This window comes from Emydura macquarii, unplaced genomic scaffold (assembly GCF_026122565.2).
Source record: "Emydura macquarii macquarii isolate MOO-44397 ecotype Brisbane River unplaced genomic scaffold, CSIRO-AGI_Emac_v2 contig_3343, whole genome shotgun sequence".
In the NCBI taxonomy this organism is placed as follows: domain Eukaryota; kingdom Metazoa; phylum Chordata; order Testudines; family Chelidae; genus Emydura; species Emydura macquarii.
Genome location: NW_027133480.1, coordinates 2,310,772 through 2,336,032, shown reverse-complemented (window position 1 = coordinate 2,336,032; position 25,261 = coordinate 2,310,772). Strand labels below are relative to the sequence as shown.

The 25,261-nt window shown below is 38.8% G+C and overlaps 3 protein-coding genes across 5 annotated transcripts in view; 2 read left to right on the top strand and 1 right to left on the bottom strand.

The window, feature by feature from the left end:
• DHX32 (DEAH-box helicase 32 (putative)) overlaps positions 1–5,544 on the top strand; it is a 46,944-nt gene extending 41,400 nt beyond the window's left edge. The window contains 5 exon segments of the mRNA XM_067533430.1: positions 1,111–1,269; positions 2,971–3,088; positions 3,091–3,148; positions 5,426–5,467; positions 5,469–5,544. Of these exon segments, the coding sequence (XP_067389531.1) occupies positions 1,111–1,269; positions 2,971–3,088; positions 3,091–3,148; positions 5,426–5,467; positions 5,469–5,544 (453 nt within the window).
• BCCIP (BRCA2 and CDKN1A interacting protein) lies at positions 4,934–22,379 on the bottom strand. Its single transcript, XM_067533346.1, has 7 exons — positions 22,154–22,379; positions 19,363–19,437; positions 18,454–18,534; positions 16,444–16,551; positions 14,967–15,154; positions 10,863–11,040; positions 4,934–6,170 (listed from the first exon to the last, which is right to left on the bottom strand). The coding sequence occupies exons 1-7, from the start codon at positions 22,277–22,279 to the stop codon at positions 6,000–6,002; spliced, it is 927 nt and encodes a 308-aa protein (XP_067389447.1). The 5' UTR covers positions 22,280–22,379; the 3' UTR covers positions 4,934–5,999.
• Positions 22,316–25,261, top strand: part of UROS (uroporphyrinogen III synthase) — a 25,533-nt gene continuing 22,587 nt past the window's right edge. The window contains exons 1-2 of one of the 3 annotated variants that reach the window (XM_067533348.1): positions 22,316–22,431; positions 22,740–22,852. The gene's annotated coding sequence lies outside the window, so the exon portion shown is untranslated. The remainder of the gene's footprint in view (positions 22,432–22,739; positions 22,853–25,261) is intronic. The other 2 variants (XR_010917190.1, XM_067533347.1) reach the window with 2 other exon arrangements.

Genomic DNA, 25,261 nt, shown 5'->3' with positions numbered 1-25,261 from the left:
CTGTCTGTCCTCCAGATGGACAATCTCCTTTTCCAGGCCTTTGTTCTGCTCAGTTCCTTCACAGACTTGGATCTTTGACCTAGCTCATCTCGGTTTCTGCAAGCTCCTACCTGGCATTGAGAATTAGCCTTTGGCATTTCTCTTCTTGCAGCAACCTCTGAGTTGTCTGTAGGCAAACCTTCAAGTCCACCCCATTACAAGGATGATGAGTTAGTCTTGTGGATATTTATGAGGAGCTCCTTCCAAGCATGAGGTACAGCATGGGAGAAAGCATGAAAGTTCTTGTTTGAAAATTTAACAAATTGGGAAACATTGGCCAATTGGAAGCAGGAGTTGACATTTCAATAGTGAATGTGAGATAAGAGGTAGGATGGGGATAGGCTGTGAAGGCCTTGAAAGTGAAAACCTACAGTTACTGTCTGATAATAGAGAAAAGGGAACAAGTGGAGGGATGCCTCCCAGTCTAGCTGCCAGTTAGATTTAAAAAAATGTATGTGTATTTTATGGTGGGGTTTATTTTGTTATAACTAAGGAATAAAGGGAGGATCTGGTCACTGAATTTGGGTGAGGGATTTAATGAATACTTATCAATTTTCCGCCCTTTATTTTTTGTGGTCTCCATCTTATCCAAGGCTCCATTTTTTAGTCTATATGTGAGTTGTGCCATCTAATTGTAAAGAGAGACAAACCTGAAATGGTTAGACAGCCTCAGCAGGCTAAATATATATATATATAGATATATAAAAAATCTGGATAGTTGGATTTTCTATTCTGAGTAACTTTCATTTTGGAAGATGTAACTGAAACGTTAGACTCATTTAGCTTGTACCTAAGTTTTCCATGTGGCTCTTGGAATCAAAATTGGGTAGCTCTATCAGAGAGAGCTGCTCATCCCCACACTGCTTTTAAGCTATTACATAGACAGAACAGCTTCTTACCCAGGAGCTACGTCTCTATGGGCAGGAGCAAGTGCCAAAGGGATCATCTCCTTATTCTGCTACATCACATTAATATATTTCAAACCCCCAATCTGAATTGTACTTAATGGCAAAGCAATATGCTGTCACTTCTCTCTCAAACTGTGATTTTGAGAAATGATGACATGATTATTTCCAGAGCTATTCTGCACTGAGGATGGCAGAAATGATCAGAGCTGAACTGGAAGAAGTTATGAAACATATTGAACTTCCCATTTCAGAACCTGACTTTGAACCAAAAGAAAATATATTAAGCATAAAGAAAGCTCTCTTATCTGGCTACTTTATGAAAGTAAGGAAGAATATAGTTTAGCTTAGTTCCATTGATATGAATAGAAAACAGCACAGTATTTAAGTTAAACAAATTGCTATTAAATAACTTGAAATTAAGCTATATAATGGTATTCCCTTGATTCCTACAAAGGATTACTGGTACACTTTCCTTCCATTTATTCAAATATTTATGATTTAGATAACAAATTTTTCTTACAGTGTTAACCAAGTTCAAATTTGTTATGAATCTGTCATTAATTAGTATATTTTAAAAATTCTTCTACCAATTGTACTGAAACATTTGCCAGCCATTAATTCTTTAGAAGTTGTGACCAATATCCCCACCAAATCTAGTCTTCTCCCCTTGCGTTCATCTGCCAAAGCCTGACGGCAACACAACTCACTCAGAAGGGAAACCTCTATCCATACATCCATGGTAGAGGCTGACAGAGAGGTGATGTAGGTTCTAGAAACTCTTTACCCTTCAGCACCTCACCTTAGAGTTTAGAGGATTGTTTCCTCTTTGGGGAAGTCTGTGTGAAATTACTCAAAGAATAATTTTAATTCAAACCAAATTAACAACAGAAAGAATTAACACAAAAGCAGCAGTTTGCTGAACATTTTTAGATTTATACTCTTCCCAATATAAACTAGATGAGTCATTCTCAACTTAAATACAGAAAAAACAAGATGATGAGTGGCTTATATCGCCCTTGAAAACATCCCTTCTTCTCTGACCAGTCTGGTCTGCCTGTCCCTAGGTGGCGAGTAATATGGGCCTGTGGTGTCCAGGCTCAACCAACATGGAGGATGGTGGGCCTGGCTCCACCAATATTTCTGTGGTGCTGGAGGGCTGGCTGCGGAGCCTCCAGTGGCGCTCAGCCATGGAGGTGCTGAGCACTACAGCCCCCAGCATGGCCCAGATGTTCTGCTTTGCCCCCAGCCCCTCCAACACTCAGTGGCTGGCCAGGATGGATGGAGCCACTCTGGCACTAGCCATGGCCCCAAGCAGTGCATGGATCAGCAGCAGCCACTCTCAGATCCCAAGCCCGCCCCTTCCCCCCACCCCTCTCCCACATGGGCCCAGCGCGCTGGCCAGGACCCGTTATGGGATTGGGCACCACCAAAAATTATACAAACCTGGCGCCCATGTGCCCGTCAGCATAGCATTGTTTTCTAGCGAGAGATGACTCCCTCACTCACCCTGCTTATCAAATCCACCTCCTAACCGAGGGCAGCCACACCCATTTCCAAACTAGTTTTCTCCAGTTACCGACACACACAAAAATAGTTTTGGGAACTCCATTCTCTAAGAAATGGACTACTGAGGACATAAAGACCTTTAACGATTATTAATAGCCACCTTTCAATGGTTTAACAACCATATTTCACAGACTAGTCTGGCAACTTCTACTGCAGCCAGTTTCTGTATTGCAGATTGACATTTTCCTCATTAGCAAACTTCCCCTTTCATCATGCCAACTCCCCACCACCACACATGTGCACCTTCATTTTACATTATTATAAACTATGAATTAAGGGCAGGGATCTACATCCTCAATTCTAGAAGGTCAGTGGATGCAAGTTTAACTTTTAGTTTAACATATTTTCAACAAGGCAGCAGCTGACCTAAAGAGCTGATTCATGCAATCAAGCACATTTTCCATTACTTTGCACATTTAAGTGTCATATATAGATAGCTTTCTTTTTTACATTTTAGATTGCTCACGTGGAGGGCACAGGAAACTACTTAATGTTAATTCACAGGCAAGTAGCTCAGCTTCATCCCTTCTTGGCATATTACAACACCAGGAGGATTTCTGCATTGGTTCTATTCCATACATTAGTATATCAGAAAACAATTGTATCAGCATCGTCTCCGAGATATCACCTGACCTGTAAATTAGGGGTAGTAGGGCTATTTCTTCATTCATGCTTCTGTCATAAAAGTATAACTTAAATCATAAATAATGTAAGGATTGGGGGGGGGGGGGGGTTGTTGCGTGTTATTTATGAATTGAGTAAAAGCTAGCTCCTGGTGTCTCCTCACCAAAGATATGTCTCCACAGCCTGGTTGTTAGCAATGCAGTCAGCTGTAAGGATACTGAGGGGAGATGCTTGCATTGCATAGGGAAAAAGCCAGCTGATGGTCTCTTCATGAAGTGAATTCCCAGCCCACCTGCATCCATACCACTCCCCAATCACTACATTAACTGCTGGGACTCTGACCTCCACCTTCCTTGAGCTGGATACTTGAAGGCAGAGCACATGCATGTGGAGGGCAAAGTGTTCAGTTATGAAAGTGTTCTACCAAGTAGATGATATGCTATTAGTAAGCTATCCATTCTAGGCCTATCAGATCAGGAGCTTTTCCCACTTTGCTCGTCAAACCCAGACATGCCAAATCAGAAAGTGAAGGCAATATCTGACAGATCATAGAATCAAAGAAATGTAGGACTGGAAAGGGCACTGTTGGGCCGTCTAGTCCAGTCCCCTGCACTGAGGCAGGACAGATACAATGAATGAAGCTCTTAAACTGAATTAAAGACACCCCCTCAAGCTGTGAATTAACTACACACAATGCACATGAAGAGTTGAGGCAGAACATACTGACAGTAGTGCAAGAAGGTTAGGCTCTGATCAATGGTCTACAATTATTTCTATAACAATAGCTTCTCTAGTATGCACTAGATTTTGTCCAGCTATACAGTACTGGTAAACCAACCCCTACCACAATGTGCTCATGATCTAAAAGGACAAGCAATAAACAAAGGGTTGAATGAAAGACAAAACAGTCAGCTGATATTAAGTTAATTTTTTTTCCTCTTCTGTAAATATGGCCCTTGACCTAGCCTGTATTAGTTGGGAAGTTTCATTCAGGGATTATGATAGAAACAGGTTTTAAGGTGGGAGCAGAAGGAGAAAGGATCTCACCGTATGAGGTTCCAGTATGTTTTGGTTCTGATGTACAAGGGAGGAAGGATCAGATTCTATACCTTCGTGGTTAAGTCATTGGTCTGGGAGATGCAAATTCAAAGTTCCTGATCTGGAACAGGGACTGGAACCTGGGTCTCCCCACATTGCAGTGACCTAACTACCAGATTACAGAGTCCCAAGTATAAACAATTCACCTCTTGGTGGCGTGAAAAAATGTGAAGATGGTCGTGAAAGAAGAGGACAAACATTGTGCATAAGTGTGTGCAGTGGGACAAGACTGGCATGGCGAGAAGAGTTATTTTCACATAGATTTCATAATTCATATATGAACAGACGTGGAAATGCTTGGAATTTGCAGCTGTCCCTGGGCCCAGTTTGGGTTTATATTTACTGGTCTATACGGTGTCTTTGCATAACACTATACGTTGTATTCTATATACGATACCAACCTTTTATTAAGTTCTTCACTAAAAAAAAAAATACAGGAAATCAGACTGTACATTCCCTAAGCCATACTACACCTACCTGTATAGTATGGATATATCTCGAAGTGTGTCACTGTAATTGTACCCAATCCATTTAAAACAAAGAATGTCCCTAAATGATTAAACATACATTTTCAGAAATGTATTTTAGCATCAAAACCAAGGAGGAGCTAAAACAGCAACATTCTTCTATTAAAATAATTTAATTGAGAAAGTTAACCAACTCCCCCCCCCCAAAAAAAAAATGACACCTCCAGCAAATACTTTTATATATGCCTTTGCAACCAACTCATTCCATACAACTGCCAGCATCTACAATGAGCCCTGCCACATTTGCTCTGTTCTGTGCCTACACATTTCACCAGAAAAGCTTTCCTCTGATTTCTCCTTCCCAGGGCTCTACAGATTGCACAGCATGCTCAACAAAATACAGAGAGGGGATGCACTCAAATACAGAAAAACTTTGCAATTAATATGTAATGTGATTTGCAGCACTGGGAACTGAACCCAATCATTCCAAGTACAGGCTGAGCATATTAATTTGAAAGTCTGCTTAGAGCACAAATGTACAACAACATTTTGGTGGCAGTTTTTCTTTTTGAACTAAACCTAATACTAATTGTTGATGCATTAAATATGCAGTTGCACATAACACTGGCTCCAAGCACTTTTTTGCACAAACCATGAAACATATATATAAAACATTTAAAATTTCATCTTTTAAAAAATACATTTTGTTCCATTTCTCACCAGATCTGTGGAACTGGCACCTCAGTAATATTTTAGCAATCTGCCTCAGTGAAAGTAAGGAGATTCTGCAGAAAGTAATCAATCATTTACCACCCCTTTCAACAATGAAAGAGGAACAATAAACAGTGAAGACAAAGAGCATGAAAAATATCCCCAAACTCCCGCTGAACAAATATCATTATTCAATAGACTTTTATATACAACTACTTTCAACCAAACAGAACCAGTATGTGCAAGATGTCCCAAAATTAATCCATTCAATGGTTTTTCAACTAGAAACATACAGGTATTTAACAGGAGAAGAAAAATTAACTTTTTTAGAAAAGTCTGATGGATGTAAGTTTTTTTTTTTTTATTGCATGCTTAATGGTGACTCCAAACTCTACTAGAATATAGTATTTTAAAATAATAGTATGATTGACATTGTTAGTTGTATAACCTACACATCTTACCAGTATACAAAGGCGATATTTGAGGAACACAAAACTGTTAACATTATAAAACTTTTGGGAACCTATTCAAAACACACATAAATTTTGCACGGTTGCTTTATAAAAACATTATTCAAGGAAACTGTCTAGACTGAAAGATACTCTTTGAGTTTATCCATAATTGCATTCATCCTATCAGATGGAATCAACATAACAGTTCGTAAAGGTTTCATTGGCACATCATCAAAGGACCATCTGCCTCCCAAACACGTGTCACTCTCCTCTTGCACAGAATAGCTGAACTTCAAAAGGGCTTTCTAAAACAGAAATAAATAAAACTTGATTTTAGTAAGGCTTTTGACACAGTCCCACATGACATTCTCATAAATAAACTGGGAAAATGGTCTAGATGAAATTACTATATGGTTAAGTTCACAACTGCACTCTACAAAGACCATAATCAGGAAGTAATTATCAATGGTTCACTGTCATACTGGGAGGCCTTATCTGACCACAGGGGTCTGTTCTGGATCTGGTACTATTCAATATTTTCATTAATGACTTAGATAACAGAGTGAACAGTATGCTTACAAAATTTGTAGATGATGCAAATGATGAGGGGTTGCAAGCACTTTGAAGGACAGGATTAGAATTCAAACCGAGTTTAAGAAATTAGAGAATTAGTCTGAAATCAACAAGCTGAAATTCAATAAAGACAAGTGCAAAGTATTTCACTTAGGAAGGAAAAATCAAATGCACAAATACAAAATAGGGAGTAACTGGCTAGGTGATAGTGCTGCTGAAAAGGATCTGGTATATCACAAATTGAATGTAAGTCAATAGTGTGATGTAGTTGGAAAAAAAAAAAAAAAGGGCTAATATTCTGGGATGTATTAACAGGAATGTCATATGAAAGACATGGGAGATGACTGCACCATCGTTCCCAGCACAGGTGAGGCCTCAGTTGGAGTACTGTGTCTAATTCTGGGTACCAGACTTTAGGAAATATGTGGATAAACTGGAAAGAGTCCAGAGGAGAGCAACAAAAATGACAGAAGTCTTAGAAAACCTGACTTAAGGGAAAGATTAATAAAATTGGGCATGTTCAATCTTGAGAAAAGACGACAATGGGGAGACTTGATAAATCTTCAGATATGTTAAGGGCTGTTATAAAGAGGACACTGATCAATTGTTTTCCATGTCCACTGAAGTCAGCACAAGTAGTAACAGGCTTAATCTGCAATTAGGGGGATTTAATTTAGATATTAGGAAAAACTTTCTAACTATAAAGGTAGTTATGCTCTGAAATATACTACCAGGGAGGTTGTGGAATCCCTATCACTGGAGATTTTTTAAGAACAGGTTGGACAAACACTTGTCAATGATGGTCTAGGTTTAGTTGGTCCTGCCTCAGCACAGGGGAATGGACTTGCTGACCTCTCAAGGTCTCTCCAGCCCTATATGTCTATGATTCTATGAATTATGGTTAAAAAAATTAGTTTTAAGCTACTATTCATATCATATTAATAGAAGTAAAAAGAGAAAGTTCTGTTTTGTGGGAGTGCAGGCTAAACAGAAAAAAAATTCCAATGAAAAACCCAATGAAAACTAAAATATAAAATTCAGTATTGTTTCACAAACCAACACCTAGCATTTCACATAATAAATTCAAAAGAAACTGAATTAATTATGTGATGTGCATTATCATTAATGTAGGAGACAAATAAGAGCAACAAACAAAGAGGAACGACTCGTTGGTCTACCAGTCACTAGCTGTGGGTGGCCTTGGACAAGTTGCTTAGTTTTTAAAATAGCAGATAATTCCCCAGGTGTTACAAACAGGTATTAAAGCCAGGACCTTAAGATATACTGTGCCAGGGAGAGGGGATTTCTGACCAGCAATGGGAAGGTCATATTAAGTCTCTTGCCAAGAATATGACCCTCTGCCTGCCAGTGAACCTCTAGCTCCCCTAAAGCCAGGAAGCAGCAGACAAGGACATGGGGGAAAAAGCTGATTCATAGCAAGAGCTGAAGCAGGGCAAGAGGAACTGGCATGCTTCCCAGAGAGGCTCTGGATGAGGAAGCAGGGCCAACCATGCGAGGATGTCAGCTCGATACAGGTGGTGGTGGGACAGTGCATGCAGGGACTGTAGCAAAGCACCCTCTTCACTAGTCACTGTCTAAAGAATTGTCATGATGGGATACACGCAGCCTTAGAGATTCAAAGGTTAACATCAATGTGACCCAATTTATTCATCTGTAAAAGAAGATGCAGTAATTCCCTTTCTCAAGGTGGCATTAGGAACCTTAATGTTAAGCACTTAGATACCAAGGTGGGAGGCACTATATAAAAGCCTTACAAACACCTTACATAGACAGAATTTGTATTAAGCCCTGAGAAATCCTTGAAGTGCAAGTTATTTATAGAGGACACTTTGTCCAAGTAAATAGGTTTTCATAATGTTTTTATTTATATTTATTGACTCAATTTGTATGTAGTATAATATTACAGAGTAGTGTCCTTTTACTAATTCTCACAGATAAAAGTATTAGACGTTTCAGGGAGAAAATGCATCCTTTCCCCTCCCCCCCAATCTCAAACGTATCAGAGAAGTAATATCCTAAATCCTTAAGAGGAAAAAACAATTTAACCTCCTCCCATTGCTGGTATCTCAGGAATCTAATGTGAACTTTGGAAGAGCCATGTAATCCAGAGACATTGTTCAAGAATGAACTGTTTGAACAATGGGGGCCTAAACTTTTAATCACATCTAAGTTTGGCTATACTTAAAGCTTTTCTTCCACTCCCTCAATTATATTTTAAGGAACACAAATGTAGCACAGTGAGTTGATGAGTGGGGATTGGCTCCTCCATACTTATCCAATTCTCAGCTGCTGGCTCATTACACTGACCAGCATTTTGTAGCAATCTAACATTTTGTGTGATCATAGAAAGATACATACTCAGACACAATTTATTCTGTGCATATACATTATTAAATACATCTAAGTTAATATAACTTCCCTGATCTTGCTTAAAATGACACTTGTATAACAAATGCCAGAAAGACTAGTTTACAAGAAAACTTTGTCCAGGTTGAGACTTTCAAACTGAGTTTAAAACAATTATTGTTTGGAAAAAAAACAATTACTAAGTCTTGAAAAAATGCAATTTAGAATAACAGAACATAGGGGAGTACAAAAAAGGCCTTTTAGAATGCAAGACCCATGGTGACACCAAATTGGAACTGAAAGCCCCTTTACTACATGCCGGTTATTGGTCACTGGGTGTGCATTGAGTTCAAATTCGAGTGCTGGAGCCTCTACTACAAAAAACATAAAAACAAAAACCCTTTAGCTCCTTGTTACTTTTACAGCTCACCACAGTATTTCTTGCAGCCTCATAATGAATGTGCCCAGACTTTGGATTTAAAGTTTTCCCTCTTCTTAAATGACCATTATTAGAATTATAGCCATTTCATAGCCTGTGCTAGGAAGAGATGTCACATGCCAACATTTTACCCTGTGGGCACTGCCATCAAAGAAGAAGAACAGGGAGCTCTGGACATAGTGTCAGTGCTGTGGAATAATGTTTTTAAAAGCTCTGAAAAAAGTAAAGAACACTGAAAAATTCCATGCATTTCAAATTACATTTTAAAATTTAATTTTCTGCACTCTCCCCTTTCTATATGGTTTGCAACCAGCAGAATTGAGTGGCAGAGTTCCCTCAGGAAATTATATGTAATACTTCCAGCTCAATATTTCAGTACTTTTTATTAATGTACTTGTCCCCAAATAGAACATACAAAACAAATGGAAAAGTGACATCCATACATTTGGCTCTTCAGAAGATTTGTTCTCAACAAGTCTTTTTAAATAAGAACAAAAAATAAATGAATAATACGAGGAAGAATACAACACCAGACGCAGCACAGATTCAGAGCTTTGAATCCACCAAGTTTCTCGGGAAGAATTCTCAGAGCATAAATTTGCATGAAGGTAGTCTACTTTTTGGGGAATCAGAGGGGAGAATATTTATATTTTATATGAAACAGGCATGCAGCAATTTGATTTGGTCCTTCATACCACAGGTTTCTTTTTTCCTAGAAGCCTGCAAGATGCAATTGCTGATTATTTGAATTTGAACTTCCAAAAAGTTATGCAGGTTCAAACAGAAAACTTTTCTGAGGGTACAACTGCCTCTAAACTAAATGGGTTTTCTCCACCCTTAGGATTAAAAATTTTGAAGGGCCGATTCATATGGTTAAACTCTGTGCTTCTGCTCTCTTCTGTCCATATTTAAAAAAAAAAAAAAAATTGGAAATTTCATTCTCAAATTCTTAACCAGACCTTTCATTTTATTCAGAATCCTTTGTTAAATCTCTTTAGTATTATCCTCAAGATAACCAGAGGATGGAGTTAGTTGATTCTTTGCAGCCAAGACACACTGAAGGTAACAGCTGATCTTTCCCTTGAAGCCTTTGTCTACACCAGGCATTTTTGGGAAATCTCCCACCATTGCACTACCACTGGTGCAGCTCCAGTGGTGATAGCAATAGTGGGAGGGCTATTTTAAACAGATGCTAGGCACATTCCAGTGCTTTTATCACCATGTCACTGAGACTTGCTGTTAGTAATATCAATACACTACTACAAAAAAAAAAGCCAAGTGCCATTTTATAATCTACATTTGTAGTGGTGCAGCTCCCAGTGGTTCCCCCCAAAGGCAAAAAATTGTTTATCTTGGTCAAGAGATAGTGAGTATAAATATCCTATGTTATCAAAAATTGTCTGTGCCTCTTTCAATATTAAGTGCACAAAAAGCAGCTGGATTTAAATAAAAGATCATGTTACCACTTTTTCATAATCATTGCAAGTCAGGTTTCTAAACTACCTCAGTAAGAAAGGCCATGGTCATTACTGGAAAAAAAAAGTACAGTCAGAACCTCATTGCCCTGCTGTAAAGAAAAATCAAACAATTGGATTTAATGGCATCAGAAGTCTGTTACCTCATAAAAGAATTCTTCCTCTGCATTTGCAAACATTAATTCCTCTTTCTGCTGTGTGCCCCCTCCTCTCCTCTTAGAGCTGCGCTTTGCTGTCTCTGTAAAGGTCTTGCTGATGAGAAGGTAGTAGTAGCACTTTCCACATGGCTTATTTGTTCTTTGTGTTTCAGCCAATTCTTTCCTAAAAACAAGTATTATTTACAAGAAGAATATTTTAAAGCCCCATCAAATGCACATAAATCTCATAAAACTACTAAATGTACAGAATATAGATGCTTTGCCTAATCTTTATAGCTGTCACTCAAATAGCAATATTGACTTTGTACATGCATTTATGGCAGTAGGTTTCTTTGAAGAGTTCTCCATAGTCAATTACTCTTAAAATCACCAACAACAAAACCAATCCTATATCCCCTACTCCTTGTAATATATTTCTCCTATTATGGAACCCTCACTAAGCACACACTACGTTCTTGGGGCTGTAAATTCTTAGAACTTAAACACTCACCATTAACTACCATTCATAGGAAAGGTTTCCCTCGCCAGCCAAAAGCTAGTTCATTTCTATGATCCCCAGATTTTATTTATTTATTGTCCCATCCCAGAAGCACTTAAAAATGACAAACTTCTGTCTGGTGAAGAAGACTGGATGCAGCTCCCCCTGGAACTAGTTAACACTTCTGTTAGAGATGGTCACTAAAAGAGCCCCATGAGATGCTTTCATCCCTTCCTTCGGTTAAGCATGTTGCCACTGCAATGCAGCAAGCCTCATCCAGTGAAGGAGCCTGAGACCTAAATTCTGATTGTTTGTGTCATGTTCCACTGGTAACAAACCTCAAATCACCCCACAAAGCACCCTCTGAAGAACCATTTAAAAGTTTATAAACAAAAAAGCAAAGAGACAGTTATAGGTTTTCTCCTATCCAAAAGTACTCTTTTCTTAGAGATCTATATTACTACTAAAAAGAGCAGATGACTGTTCCCTAACAGCAATGGTGGATTAAGATTAAATGAGGTCTGGATCCAAGACAAACAAATCCCCTGCTTATTTCAGGAACCTCCTTTACAAAAGTGCTCATAGTTCTCCTAGCTCCCGAATTTGTAAAGCCAACTTCTGCTCCCTCAGCCCCAGGATGGACAATAGCACTTTCAGCCCAGAGCTAGGATTCATGAATCCTACCTCGTTAATTCTGGATGTGTTAATATTCTATTACCTAGTCCCTCTTCAGTAAGGCATGGATTCACCTGTGTAAATTCCTCTTCCACTGATGGAAGAGCAAATGTACGGTTCTATCTACTATTCAGGAGACTGACCATTTCTAACTAGTCTTAGTTAAGAGTGTGGGCGGGCCCTCTGATCACTGCTAATTTTCAAGTCTTGCAAACCTTCATCTTCTGCCAAATCTCATTATTTTATTGAAAGTCTCTCAACATTACCTAAAGACGCAGCTCATGGAGTCACGTCCAAGAAACTCATCCTTTATTCAAAAAAAAAAAAGGGGGGGGGGATGTCTCTAATCTTTATGATTGCAGATGTAAGCTAGAAAAAGTGAACTTTAAATGCTCAAATACTAGAAGGCAAATAAAAAGAATCCCATATTTATTATTAAAAGTCCCATGATTTTTAAGAAAAACCTCTCAATTTCTGAATGCTTGGGCATTGGCAAGAACTATCTCCACTAATAAACAATTAGCTGCAATTGAGCTTCTATGCCAGTAATGGAACGGTCATGGTTGAGAATGTGTATTTCTCAGTTTGTTATAGAGTAATAAGAAAAAACAAAATAAAGTAGATACTACACCTTCATTGTGAGGCTCTCCCCTCTTACATTCTCACTGACATAAAGCTCATATTTCCAGGCTCTCAACTACATGGACTTCTATCATAATCACCATTATATTCTACTCTAAATACTTGGATCCCACATTTGGTATTAAAATTAATTCCATAGTTAAAATTAAAACTATAGAATGAAAATAAAATTGGGTCTAAACCTGTGTATCTTTTGGAATCCTCATTTCTCTCCCAACTTGATACACTTGATTAACAGAATAACCAGCTCAACTCCTACTTTCTGTTTGTTTTCCCATCCCAGTTCAGGGTACAGTAGACCAAGCAGAAGGCCAAGAGGTGTTCCTTCTGGGTTGAGACCTTCTCAGAATCAAGAGACAGGAATCTCCACTCCCAGTCCAAGGACACTTATTCTGCCAAGGGAAGGGGTTCACTGTCTGGATGGTCTGTTGGGGCATCCACATCCCTCCACCGACACCAGCCTCAGATCCTTCCGAGGCACCCCTACAAGGTTTGGTCAGTCCTCTTAAGCACTTGGGACTCAATAAATTGGATCAATCTCACCAATCAGGGACTGTTCAGGGGTAAGTCCAATAATATCCCCCCAAACCCTCCAATCCACCTCAGAAAGAAAAGCTCAAGGATTCCCCCACTCAGTTTCTGAAGTGGGCAAGAGAGCTATCTGGCTAGGCATCTTTTACAACTCCATTTCTTCCCAGAAAAGAACTTGAGTCATTCAAGGATGTACCCCTACTCTTCCTCCGCAGTGACCTCGGGGACAATAAAGAACACAGGCATTAAAGACCTACCTCTCTCCCAGGATAAACCTGAAAAACAGAGACACTCAGAAAAGAGTGACCAAAACCCCCTGATGGGGATAACTATCCTCTCTCAAAAGGCATATGAAAAAGAAAGTCCAAAGGTCATAAGCTAGAAGAAATGCACCCTCTTCAAACACTTCTGGTGATCCTGTCCCACAAGCTCCAGTGCCTCTGCTGAAATGTTTACTTCAGATCATGATAATTTCAAGCCAGAGGAGCAGAAGAAATTAATTCCTGCAGACTTATTTAAAACTGTCGAAAGTAAGGTGGTGGTCACTGAGATCCAGACAGAGAAAGGCAATGAACAGGCTAAAGCCAAAGTCAAATATCTCCCAATTACAACTGCAACAGAATTCGCCATTCCCCTTCAAAAGAGTTATTAAGGAATGAGAAACTCTAAAGGCAAAAGCTTAAAAGCATTGAAATTCCAAAGCGTCCTAAAACAAAATATTCTCTCCTGAGTAAAAAGAAGAGGAGATTAGACAAACAGGAATGGAAAGATAGACCTAAATGAGAGAAAACCCATCCTGTGGGAGATTAGATAGTATCTAAATAGGACTAGGAGACAATGGTTCAAAGAAAACCTAATTTGGCATTGGAAATAGACAAATCAGAAGGGCCAGCAAGTAATCCTACCTCTGACAGGAAGAGTGGGGAAAAAAATGGAAGAGCAAAAAGTGTCCATTTTCCCATTAAAATACTACCAGATTACCAGAAAATTGTTTACAAAAAAAAAAACCTCCCCCCCCCACACACAAACAGAAAGGATGTTCTGTCCTCTCCCTCACCTTACTAAACTTTAGATTTCAGAGTCAAAGCCACAAGCAAATTTAGATTCTTTCCTTTCCTTGACATCTCTGCTTACTCCTTCTTTGCTTATTTCTTTCCAAACCATCTGTCTTGATAGTCCCTGACAGGGCCTTGACACTGGACCCTGATGGGAGACAAAGCAATACCTAATCCTCTACACCATCTCCGACTCTGATTTAAAAATATTTTAATAGTTCATACAGAGCTCATGCACTTACAAATCTCCTGAAGCCAAGATTTCCATTTCAGAGCCGGAATTAAGCAAGATACACAAAAATACCTCAGATACCCATTATTAAAATGCTGTAAATTGTATAATTTTAAATAAGCTTGTTCAATTTTCAAAATAAAGATCAACTACAATTCATGCACTGATCCTGTACTATGTGGCATAATTTTACAATTCATGCACTGATCCTAATATGTGCCATAATTTTAAAGTGACTTCCTATTTCTTCAAGAGACAATGATTAGAAATTTCAATGCATAAGGAAATAATATCAAATAAAGAAATTAAAAGTCAATATCAAGGACCTTATATAAAACAACTGTATTTTTTAATCTATTTCTTACTTAAATCGGTGGTATCATTCCCTCTCCAACACATTTCCATTTAAATAAGATTTCTGAAGACATTTGAAGGAAAAAATTACTGTTCAAATTCATTTTTAGAATGACTCTTACTGAAGCTGTTGGTGCATGGGCAGAGAGATCTGTGGTGGTACGTTAATAAATCTTTCACTTAGTAGGAAGCCCACAGGCTTAGTGGTGTCATTTAGGAGCTTATCCAGCTGTTCAACCATACTCTGTTCACAGTTCTTCTCACACTGGCTTAGAATCATCTCTTTTATTTGTTCAGCACATTGAGTACCCTAGGATTCAAAGAGTACATTTTCTTTACATTCCACAACAATTATTTACATATGAAAACCTGAAAGTGAACTTTAAGAGAGTATTCAACAGGCCTGTGGTCAATTTCCTGCAATGGTCTCTAAAGTATTGTAGAATTTGTTTGAAAGTTATTAATCAGGAACCCTCAAGGTGATGGCAGACTTAGGTTCCTAAATGGTAACAATGCAGCTATGAGTTACAACTCCACTCTGCCCAACCCCCAACAGCTGAGAAACATGAAACGTGAGATGACGGATGGTCCAGTTGTTAGGGTAGTAGCCTGGCACTTGAGTGACCTGGACTGAATTTCCTATTCCATCACAGACTTCATGTATGACCTTGGGCAAGTCACTTAGTCTCTCAGTTCTCCATCTGTAAAATGGGAATAATAGAAATTCCTTACCTAACACAGCAGCCATACTAAAGACCATGGGTCATTCAGATACCATGCTAATAAGGGCTACATAAGCACTTATAATATTTAGATGAAAACGGTAATGAAAGCTATGGTGTAACACATTCAATATGCAAATGTATCAAGTTAGCTGAAAATTTTAACTCAAAAGCACTAAAACAAACTAATTATATAAATCACAAGGTTAGATTCACCGAAGACCTACGACAAGTTTATAGAATAATGAAAGGGATATAACTGGAAATATTAAACATTATTTCCTTGGATTTTGTATTTACTGGCCTTTTTTCATCTCTATTCCCTGCCTGTATTTCAGCCCTTTTGACTGGTGGAGAAATTTCCTACAGAATTATCAGGTAAGCCATTGTGCCAGATCTAGTTCAGGTTGTCTGTATATTTGGCATTGTTACTTTTACTTTATAGTACAGGTGACATGATTGCCTTTTTCTAGTTGCCTTACAAATGCATTAAATACATTTTTAGAAGACTGTGCATCAGAGAAATGACCTATATAATGGTAAGGACTATCCAAAATATGAGCTATATTTGGAAATTCTTAGTGGCTTGTCAAACTTACTGTGCTTTTCCATTATTACCATAAAATGCAGAATCACTGCTTGGCCACACAATGTACAGATACTTTACAGTGCTACCTTATAGAAACAGAACACAATTTCAAAACAACTAAATTATGGGTAGTGCAAAAAGCATTTGAGTAGATAGTGCCAGTGAAAAAAGAGAACCATGTAGCACTTGTATTTAATGTCTACAATGTAATTTTCAATGAGATAGGCTAAATAGAAAGTATTTTAATTTCTATAAATTACCATCCAAGAGTTAAGCAGTATTACTGACCTTTCTTTCAGTTAAATTTAAGAGGCTTATGAAGCCAAAGACTTCATCTTCATCATCACCATCATCATCATCACCATCACCACCACTTTCTTCTTGAACTTCTGCTTGCTATTTAACAAAAGTAAAAAGGATAACTCATACTGAGATGCTTTTTTTTTTTTTTTTTAAATAAGCATAGCCTTTAGTCTCTGCCGAGGATGCTTTATGCACATCTAAAAGCCATTCTGCAAGTCTATAGAATTGCTTAAGAGACAAGAACCTTAAAAGGATGAAAAATTATAGGTTGTCTGCATAATTTATTCTGTCAAACCTTTATAAGAGTATGCTACAACCTTCAATTTTTATTTACTTTAAAGTAGAACCTCACTAATTCACACCAATGATTGGGAGACCCCCACATTCAGCTACTTGCAATGGAATCAATGAATAAAAACAAATTTTAAGAACGGAAGAATATTGCATAAATCAATGTACTTTATCTATCTGACCAGAGTCATTAAGATTTATTCACAATATTTCATAGTGATAAATAGTAATAGCAATAAATGTTCTGGGGCATATTTTGTAAAAATAATGAAGTCTTTGAAATGAGACCATGTGACAATTCTCTACTATTAAATCTTTGCTAAGCACTGGAGAGAGATTTGTGTGTTTGTGATTTATGGGGTGGGCAGATTAACCAAATGCAAATTACAAGGATTTAGATTTAAATGATTAAGAAACAAAATCTGATAGAAAGCTAGCAACTTGGAAGGAACCACAGGACAGAAAATATGTTGGTATGACATGAGTGTGTATTGTAATGGTCTAACACCACAGTTCACACTTGGGAGTTGGATAGGTTGGGGAGGGGCAAGTTTTCATGCTACCATTCGTTTGGCATAAGATAGCTTTTTGCAAGGCATGGTCAAAAAATAAAAATAGTAGCAACCTCCCTTTGCTCTAAAAATAGAAATGCTTCTTAAAGTAAGTTATTTAGATTTAGAAGACTATAACAGAACACAGACCATAAACATTTAAGGTTTTTTTTTTCCAGGAGGAGTGGCATTTTAGGGCAGTTTATTTTATTTTGGAAATTATTAATGTGTTTCAGTAAGCCATTTACATTTTCCGTAATGCAAGTAGTTCTAACAGCAGCACTTGTCCCTGCCCAATCCTGTAGTCATGGTGGGAAGAAAGAATGTGCAATTCTCCCTGTCCGCTACATCATCTCACAAGTGTGTTAGTGGACGGGTTTTCATTAGACTCTGCTAAATTCTTAGGAGATGCTTAATGAATGTACAAAGAAACAATTTTTCACTTGCTTATAATTATTTTCTTCCTAACAGAGGACTAGCCACAAGCCAGAATTTTGGTTCAGAGTTTTAGACAATTTTAAATTTGGAGGGAGCAAAAAGTTACAATTTTTTAAAATTTAAGCTTCCTCTTCTACCCCCTCTTACTCAATGTTGTTTCTCACCTATACCAGAATTCAAAAATAGCCAAAGAAATTTCCCTCAATATCACACCTCCCCCTGCAAAAATCCCTCCCCCACCACCCTGCAAAAAAAACCCCACCTTTTTTGGTTGAAATGAAGCATAGAATATGTCAGTCTCAAAAGGAGAATTTTTAACAAAGTTATAAGCAAGAGAAAAGAGGGGTTTGTAATAGGATGTTATAAATAATGTTCAATACAGCATTTGCTACTGTAAGTGCTTTACCACCACAACTCTTCCACTCAGAGAGACAGAGGAACATGGACAGTCTGCAACCGTTTGATTTCAGTTCAGACTCGATAAAGGAAATAGAGGATAACTGTTATATCAAGAGCTGAGGTCACCCAAAAACTCCACTTTACTCTAAAGAGAGGGATTAGAACGTGAAAATGTAAGTAACATCCAAGTGCTTTATGTTGCAACAGCCTGAGCTCTAGAACTGTTAGCTACATGTATATTATGAAGGGGACCTCAATTATTCCATTCCAATTTAAAATTATACTGTGTTGAATTAGCAAGAATGCAATCCCTTACCTTGATAACACTCCCAATGTGATTCTGTTGTATTAATATGTCAGTTAGCTCAGCAGTGTTAACTGAAGCTTTTAGAAACAGCTAAAAAATAAAAAGAACAAGAATTGTGAAAACAGTCTAAAATTTTCCTGTTGTAAACTACTTATTGAAGTAGTGGACTGTGGACCTCCTCCCACCCTGCTTCCACATATTTCCTAAGGCAGCAATAGTGCTCAGTTACATGACAATATTAGGATATTAAGATGACAAGATCAAAATAAATTCTCTTTAAAACAATCTGTCTAGGTTCTTATACCATGCTCTTAACCCCGACTCCCACTCAGTATATTTATCATTTGTTTCCTTTCCCTGGGTATAGGGCTTCAAGCACTAATAAATCTAATCTCCCATAGTTTGCTGCAGCACCAACTACTCTAATGTCCCCAAATTACTCTGCATTTGGTTATGTCCTCTTCTGTATTTTACTCATCCAATTTTGGCACAGTCTGCAAGTTTATTTGAGAATGAATTTACAAAAAGAGGAACCAATAATCAAGAGAGGCATGAAGCCGCCATATAGGGTGCAGATAGGTGCTTATTTTTTTTAATTGCAGTTGGTCAAAACCCCTCTAGAAACACAATGAACTGGGATACAAATGCAGGAACCATCACTACTTTAAGATTGAGAATAACGAGAAAAAGCAGATATGGTCTATCTGAGAGTGCATTATAGGTCACAGTTTGGGAACCATTGCATTTAGCTGAGTGCATGATGTAGCTGTAATTATTCATGTCTTCATCTACTGAGGCATAGTAAAACATTGAATCAATACCAGTAATGGTGACTGATGACAGTTTAGGACTGTAGAAGTTATTTATTAATGAAGAAATCTGAGTAGGAGCAAGAAAGTCAGAATATTCTGAGTCTACCTGTTGCAGTAATTTCTTTATCCCATCATAATCATTATCGGATATCGAATGTGCTTCAAATTCAACATTCACTTCCTGTGAACAAGCAGAAGACAAGAAGTATGACACATACGCTTGGCAAGAGGAATGTATCTTAAAACAAAGTTAAAGCAAAACTGCTTGACATGAAGTAGAGAGAAAAAAATAGTCAATCAGCTCCTAACTAATGTAAAGTCTTACTTATATTACTTGTTGATATCAGCTGTTTTTGAAGAATTTACACCTCTTGTTAATCTTTACAGAGACTTGATCACTTTAACTATATTTTATCTTCTAAGATGAATTAAATATAAAAAAGAGCAAAAATAAACTTTGAATTTGTCATTTAAAATATTAGACTCCATTCTTGCAATCTGATCCATGCAGGTGAACTCTTAAAACCTATGTGGAATCCAGCTGTGCATGGCTGTAGTAGTGCACCCATTTTCAGAAACTATTTTCTAAGCTTGTGTTGCCAGCACCACTTTAGGGCCTTGATCTTGCAATCTGGTCCACACGCACTACCAGCCACTAGCACAATGCTTTAATGTTTATGTTGCAAACTCTGTGGAAGTTCACCCACTAGTTTTTTTTTTGTTTTTTTTAAAGTCCTCACTGATATTTAAAAACAAGATTAAAACATTTCTTTTAGTAGGCTCCCCTCAGATTACACAACCACCAAGATGACATGATTTCAAATACATCAGTCTGAATCTTAATGAGGATTAAGAGTATGTCTACACAGCAAAACAACAACAAACAAAAAACCACATATCAGTGAGTCTCATAGTCCAGGTTTACAGACTATGGCTGGCTACGATGGTGCTTAAAATAATAACAGTATAGACATTCTCACTTGGGCTGAGGTCAGGCTCTGAAACCCGGCGAGAGGAGTGGGTCTCAGAGTCCAAGTGGGAACATCTACACTGTTATTTTTAATATTGTAGTGCAGGCCCCACAAGCTCAAGTCTGTAGACCAAAGCTCTGAGACTTGTTGACACAAGGATTTTTTTTATTTTTTTTTGGCAATGTAGATATACCCAAGAGGTCTATCACGTCATGTAAAGCTAACTCAGTCCTTAACATGATTGAAACACACTTCACTCCCCCAATCAAGACAGAGCCTTAGGCTGTCTTCACTAAGAAAACAGGTGTCTTCTTAACTCAAAGTAAAATCCTAGAAGACAAGGCAGTTTGTAGCTTTCACAGGTGTTAGCAGGTCAAGTTGAAGACTTCATTTAGGGAAATCTGGTCTGTAACCTGACCTGCAAACTCATATGAACTAAAAACTGCTTTGTCTTCTAGGAATTTACTTTAAGTTAATTAACTTTAAGAACACACCTTTTCTCCCTATGAAGAAAAGACAGTATTTTTTCTGTGGCGTTCACTGAGCACACTTTCAATTTCATGCCGCTCTGGAAATACACACTGAAATCAATACAGAAATAATAAATGTTCTGGTGTCCTTTGTGGTTTTTTCTCTGCCCTGTTTCTTCCATAATCGAAGAAATTATTTTTTCAAGAAGTTGCCATCCATGGTCCTACAACTGAATTCACTTGGGCAGACCCTTACTCCTGCATGGCTTCAATGGAACTCCATATAGATGTAAGGGGTTTGCCTCTGTGGAACTGATAGCAGGCTTAGAGATTATAAACAATATACAAAAGTCAAGGCTCTAGCAGTAATCAATTTGGCATATTGTGGCTTACTATTTAGGTTGTTAAATGTATACTTTAATATAGAGGTCCCAATCCTGTGGTCCTAAAGCAGGCCTCCTTGATCCTACAACTTATTCTACATTGCAGGACCAAGGCCATAGAAAATAGCTGTTTCCTTGAGTTGGGTACGATCAGGCCCAGTACATGCCATGTGGGCAAATAAATGTCAATACCAAAATCTTAATGTTATTATGAAATCACTTACATTTTCTGACTTTTAATTGTTCAATTTTTTAACTTTAACATTGCATTTAAGCTTTCACAATTACATTTTATTTTAATCCTAGTAAAAACCATTATACCAAATACAGAGAAAATATTAGTCTATGATCAATATCAACACTGACATCACTGTCACTCAACATCAGCACTTGAGCCTGTCAGCTGGCCTTTCCTGATCTTCAAGTTCTGCTAAACTAATTTTGCTTTGCCCTAACAAAATATTAGCCTAAAAATACCACACCTTGCCTGAAACCTGCATTTAATTCTGAGTCTAGGTGCATTTTTTTCAGGAAGGGCAGAGATAATAAATCACAATTACTCTTCAGGAAACAAAAATGGGGAGCAGTCACATGTAGAAAGCCAGACTAGAGAAAAGAAGGGTGAGAAATTGTAAGAGGGACACACGGTGATAGCATAAGACGACCACCTAGCTGCCACATAGTACTTTCGCCTGCAGATCTCAACGCACTTTCTAAAGGACGTAAATTTACCCCCCCTCCCCCAGTTTACAGCTGAGGAAACTGAGGCACAGGCTGGTGAAGTGTGTAACTGGGTCTAACGCGGGCGGGAATTGAGGAGGGGACCGGGAGAAGAGACGCGTAGGCCCTGTACTGTAAGGAGCGGGGACCAGGGGAAGAGAGGAGCAGCAAAAGAGGGAGGGCGGCCACCCGCAGGACGGGGCGACAGAAGGCCTAGGAAGGGAGACAGAAGGGGAGAAAGGCTCTTGGACCACCGGGAGGGGAAGGCCGAGCGGGCCCCGTTTCCAGGGGGGTGGGGCGGCGGTGTTGGATCGGGAGCCGGGCCTCGCTCGGGCCCTCTCGTCGCCAATCACCTCACTGATCTCTTCCTCCGAGGAGACCGAGTCGCCCTGCTCCGAGGAGGCCGAGTCCTGCTCTTCCCGCTCCGGCTCCCGGCGCTCGGGCGCTTCCGGCGCTCTCCGCTTGGGCCGGGTAGCCATGCCGCTGTCCTGCCGCCCCGCGCAGGCGCCCCGGAGCCGGAAGGCCGCGGCGCGCAGGAGGAGGGAGAAGAGCGGGGCCGTGGGGGCGGGCGGCGCAGACCGCCGAGCCGCTGCCCTGCTGAGGGGCGGTGCAGACCGGCCCCCGCAGGCAGGTGAGCGGTGGGATGGGCCCGGCCACTGCCCAGCCTGGGGGCTGTGACTGAGAGCGGGCCGGGGTTGTGCCCTGCTGCCGCTGCCGCCGCCGCCGCTTGTATAAGCACGGCCCGGGGGGCAACAGGAGGGGCGGTTAAGCGGCGGCCCAGAGGTGGTTGAGGGAGATGGAGTGGCCCAGGGGGCTATCCCGGTGCTCGGGGAGCGAGGAAACAGGGCCTGGCCGGGCGGGCAAGGCGCAGGCCGTGTTCGTGTCCTGCAGCTGGAGCGAGATGGCAACTCACCCCTGTATTTTTATGGGAAATTCAAGTCCAGGAACCTGACAGCGGGATGATTCACCTGCATAGCCCCGCATCCCTGTGCGGAGTCTGAAAAGCAGCCGCTCAGTTACCAGGTGTTTGCAAAACCAAAGGGCTTTAAATGGTATGAATTAAAAAATAAAATAAAAACACCTACCAGTTTCCCAAGGTTTCATTTTTGGTTGGTTGGTTGGTTGGTTTCTGTCCTTTTGTAATCCTGTTAGGTTGCTAGTGGTCCATGGAATCTTACCTGGCAGATAAAACCGGCCTTTTTAAGGTACAAGGTTTGGTTTGAAAGTCACATAATATACATAATACATGCTTCTCTGGCCCACAGACACACATTTTGCAATCCCTTTGAAATCAATGAAGTAGCTGACTTCTGGCAGAAATTAAAGCAAGCCAAAGGCATTCATGGGATAAAGAGTAAGCAGGCTTACCCAAAGTAAAGCAGATGGCTGAGTCCAAAACATAAATTGTGTAAAGTGGGCATTCACTGATTGCATATTAGAGTAGTTTGTGATATAAGACTTTTCCTTATAAATTACTTTAGTTTTAATATATATATTGCCTGTTAGAAATAAACAGTGGAAGTAATTTGATAGAAGTCTGTAAAAAGCTTATACGTATGGATGCTTACCTGTTTATTATTGTTCAGTGTTTGACACACAACAGGATACATGATGGGGAAATAATTTGGTTCTGACTACATCCAAAAATATCAGTGACAACTCCCCTCCTTCCAGAATGCACCTGAATCAACTCTATGATTTCATGCTGGGGTTTTGTAACTCTAGTTTGGCTCTTTCACTCTTCCCTAGTAGAATTATTGCCTTGTGATATACAATTTGGGAGAATTTTCATTTTTTCTTAGATTTACATTTTTGATTATTTCATTAATAGTATTATTAAACATTATACCTCTATCTTGAAAGGTGAAAGGATTTTTTAAAAGATATATTATATGTATGTCATCTATTATATAAAGTATATAATTAGTGATGTATATTTTGGAAAAGTTTGTAAGTTTGTATTGCAGTCAGAGTAATTTACGAAGTTTGTGTGTCACTTTTGTTAAGAGAATGTATGAAGTGTAAAGATACCGGAGTAAAGTTTCCTTAATATTATTTTCAATACCCTCTAAGACTTAGGCTGTTGGGGTTTTTATTTGTAATATTCTTTTTATGTAATTTATATAATAGTTGTAGTAATCACTGGAACAATTTTTAAGAGTATGTTAAAGTTTTTCTGTGTGAATTTCCTATGTTTTTTTTTAAAAATATATATACTCACAGAGAGACAGACAGACAGATGCTTGATAAAGTCTGCCAAAGTTGAAAGTTGCTACATTGTCTATCTGAGAGTTTGGAGCAGAGCTGTCCTCTAGTGTATCTTATCTGGTCTGTCAGCCACAGGCAGACACCTTGGGCTTAGATCTTCCCCTGGTACACTGCCTTCTGTTGTCTTCTGTGGATTTGCTTATGTCCTCAGAAGGAGAGCTGTGCTATAGTAAATTTCGTAAGTGCTTCCAAAAATGAATTCTCCTTCAATAAACCTTAACAGCTCTGCCACTTCCACACCGCATTGCAGTGCTTTAAGTTCATTATTCTTAAGTGTTAATCAGTAACTGGTTGAAGTTTTGAATACTTAAATCTTACGTGGTGGGGTGGATAGTGAAGATCAAGTCAATAGCAGGAAAGATTGTTAATACCTTTAGTTTCAAAACCAAAGTTCTAGTAACCTATACTTTGCAGAGGGGTATATCAGACTTTATTTATTTTGACTTTGGGGTTTATGGAACTTTGTTTCAAAGTTATAAATGGCTGAAAAATCACACAAACATTTATTTTTCAAGAAAAAAATTCTGTATTTGACAACTCCCAAAAATATTTGCTGCCTCTTCTAAATTAAGCACAAAAATGTTCATAGAAATACCTTCTTCCTAAGAAAAGTTAGAGGATGCATGTGTCAAAATTAGGTTTATAATGCAACTTTCATCACAACCTTATCTCAGGAGATGTGATCACCTCCACAATAGGAGATGTTGTTATGAGTTCCAGTCACAGCTTGATAGTGAATCGTCCTGTGAGAGAGAAGTCACTTAGACCCCAATGCCGCAAGGTACCTAAGCACATGCCTACTTCTAAGCACAACTAGCTAGTCTCATTGACTTCAAAAGGGCCTAATTTTCAGACGTACTGAACTCTCACAGCTTTGGTTGACGTGATTTGGAAGTGCATGCTCTGAAATACATATATTATAAAAAAAAAAATCCCAAGATAAAACATTCCACTACATACACTTTTCTCCTTGGGGAGAGGATGAAAGAGTAAATGTGACAGATGTTAGTTATGTAGCTTAGTGCAGTCCTGGAACGTGCTCAGATACCATGGTGATGAATGCAGTGTAAGGACAAGATATAGAATAGAAGGGCAAAGCTGTCAGAGGAGGCTCATTATGTTACTGTGTTAATACGTTACTGAGGTCATTATTCCTTTTTCAAAAATTGTTTTCTTTTAAAGTGCATTCTCTT

What these genes read in the sequence shown, in the direction of transcription:
- BCCIP (XM_067533346.1), bottom strand. Translation starts at nt 22,279, where the DNA reads ATGGCTACCCGGCCCAAGCGGAGAGCGCCGGAAGCGCCCGAGCGCCGG. An exon ending in ACATTGGGAGTGTTATCAAG is followed by an intron (nt 16,552 to 18,453) that starts GTAAGGGATTGC and finishes TTTGTTAAATAG; the next exon opens with CAAGCAGAAGTTCAAGAAGA. An exon ending in AGGAAGAATTCTTTTATGAG is followed by an intron (nt 6,171 to 10,862) that starts GTAACAGACTTC and finishes TTTCTGTTTTAG; the next exon opens with AAAGCCCTTTTGAAGTTCAG.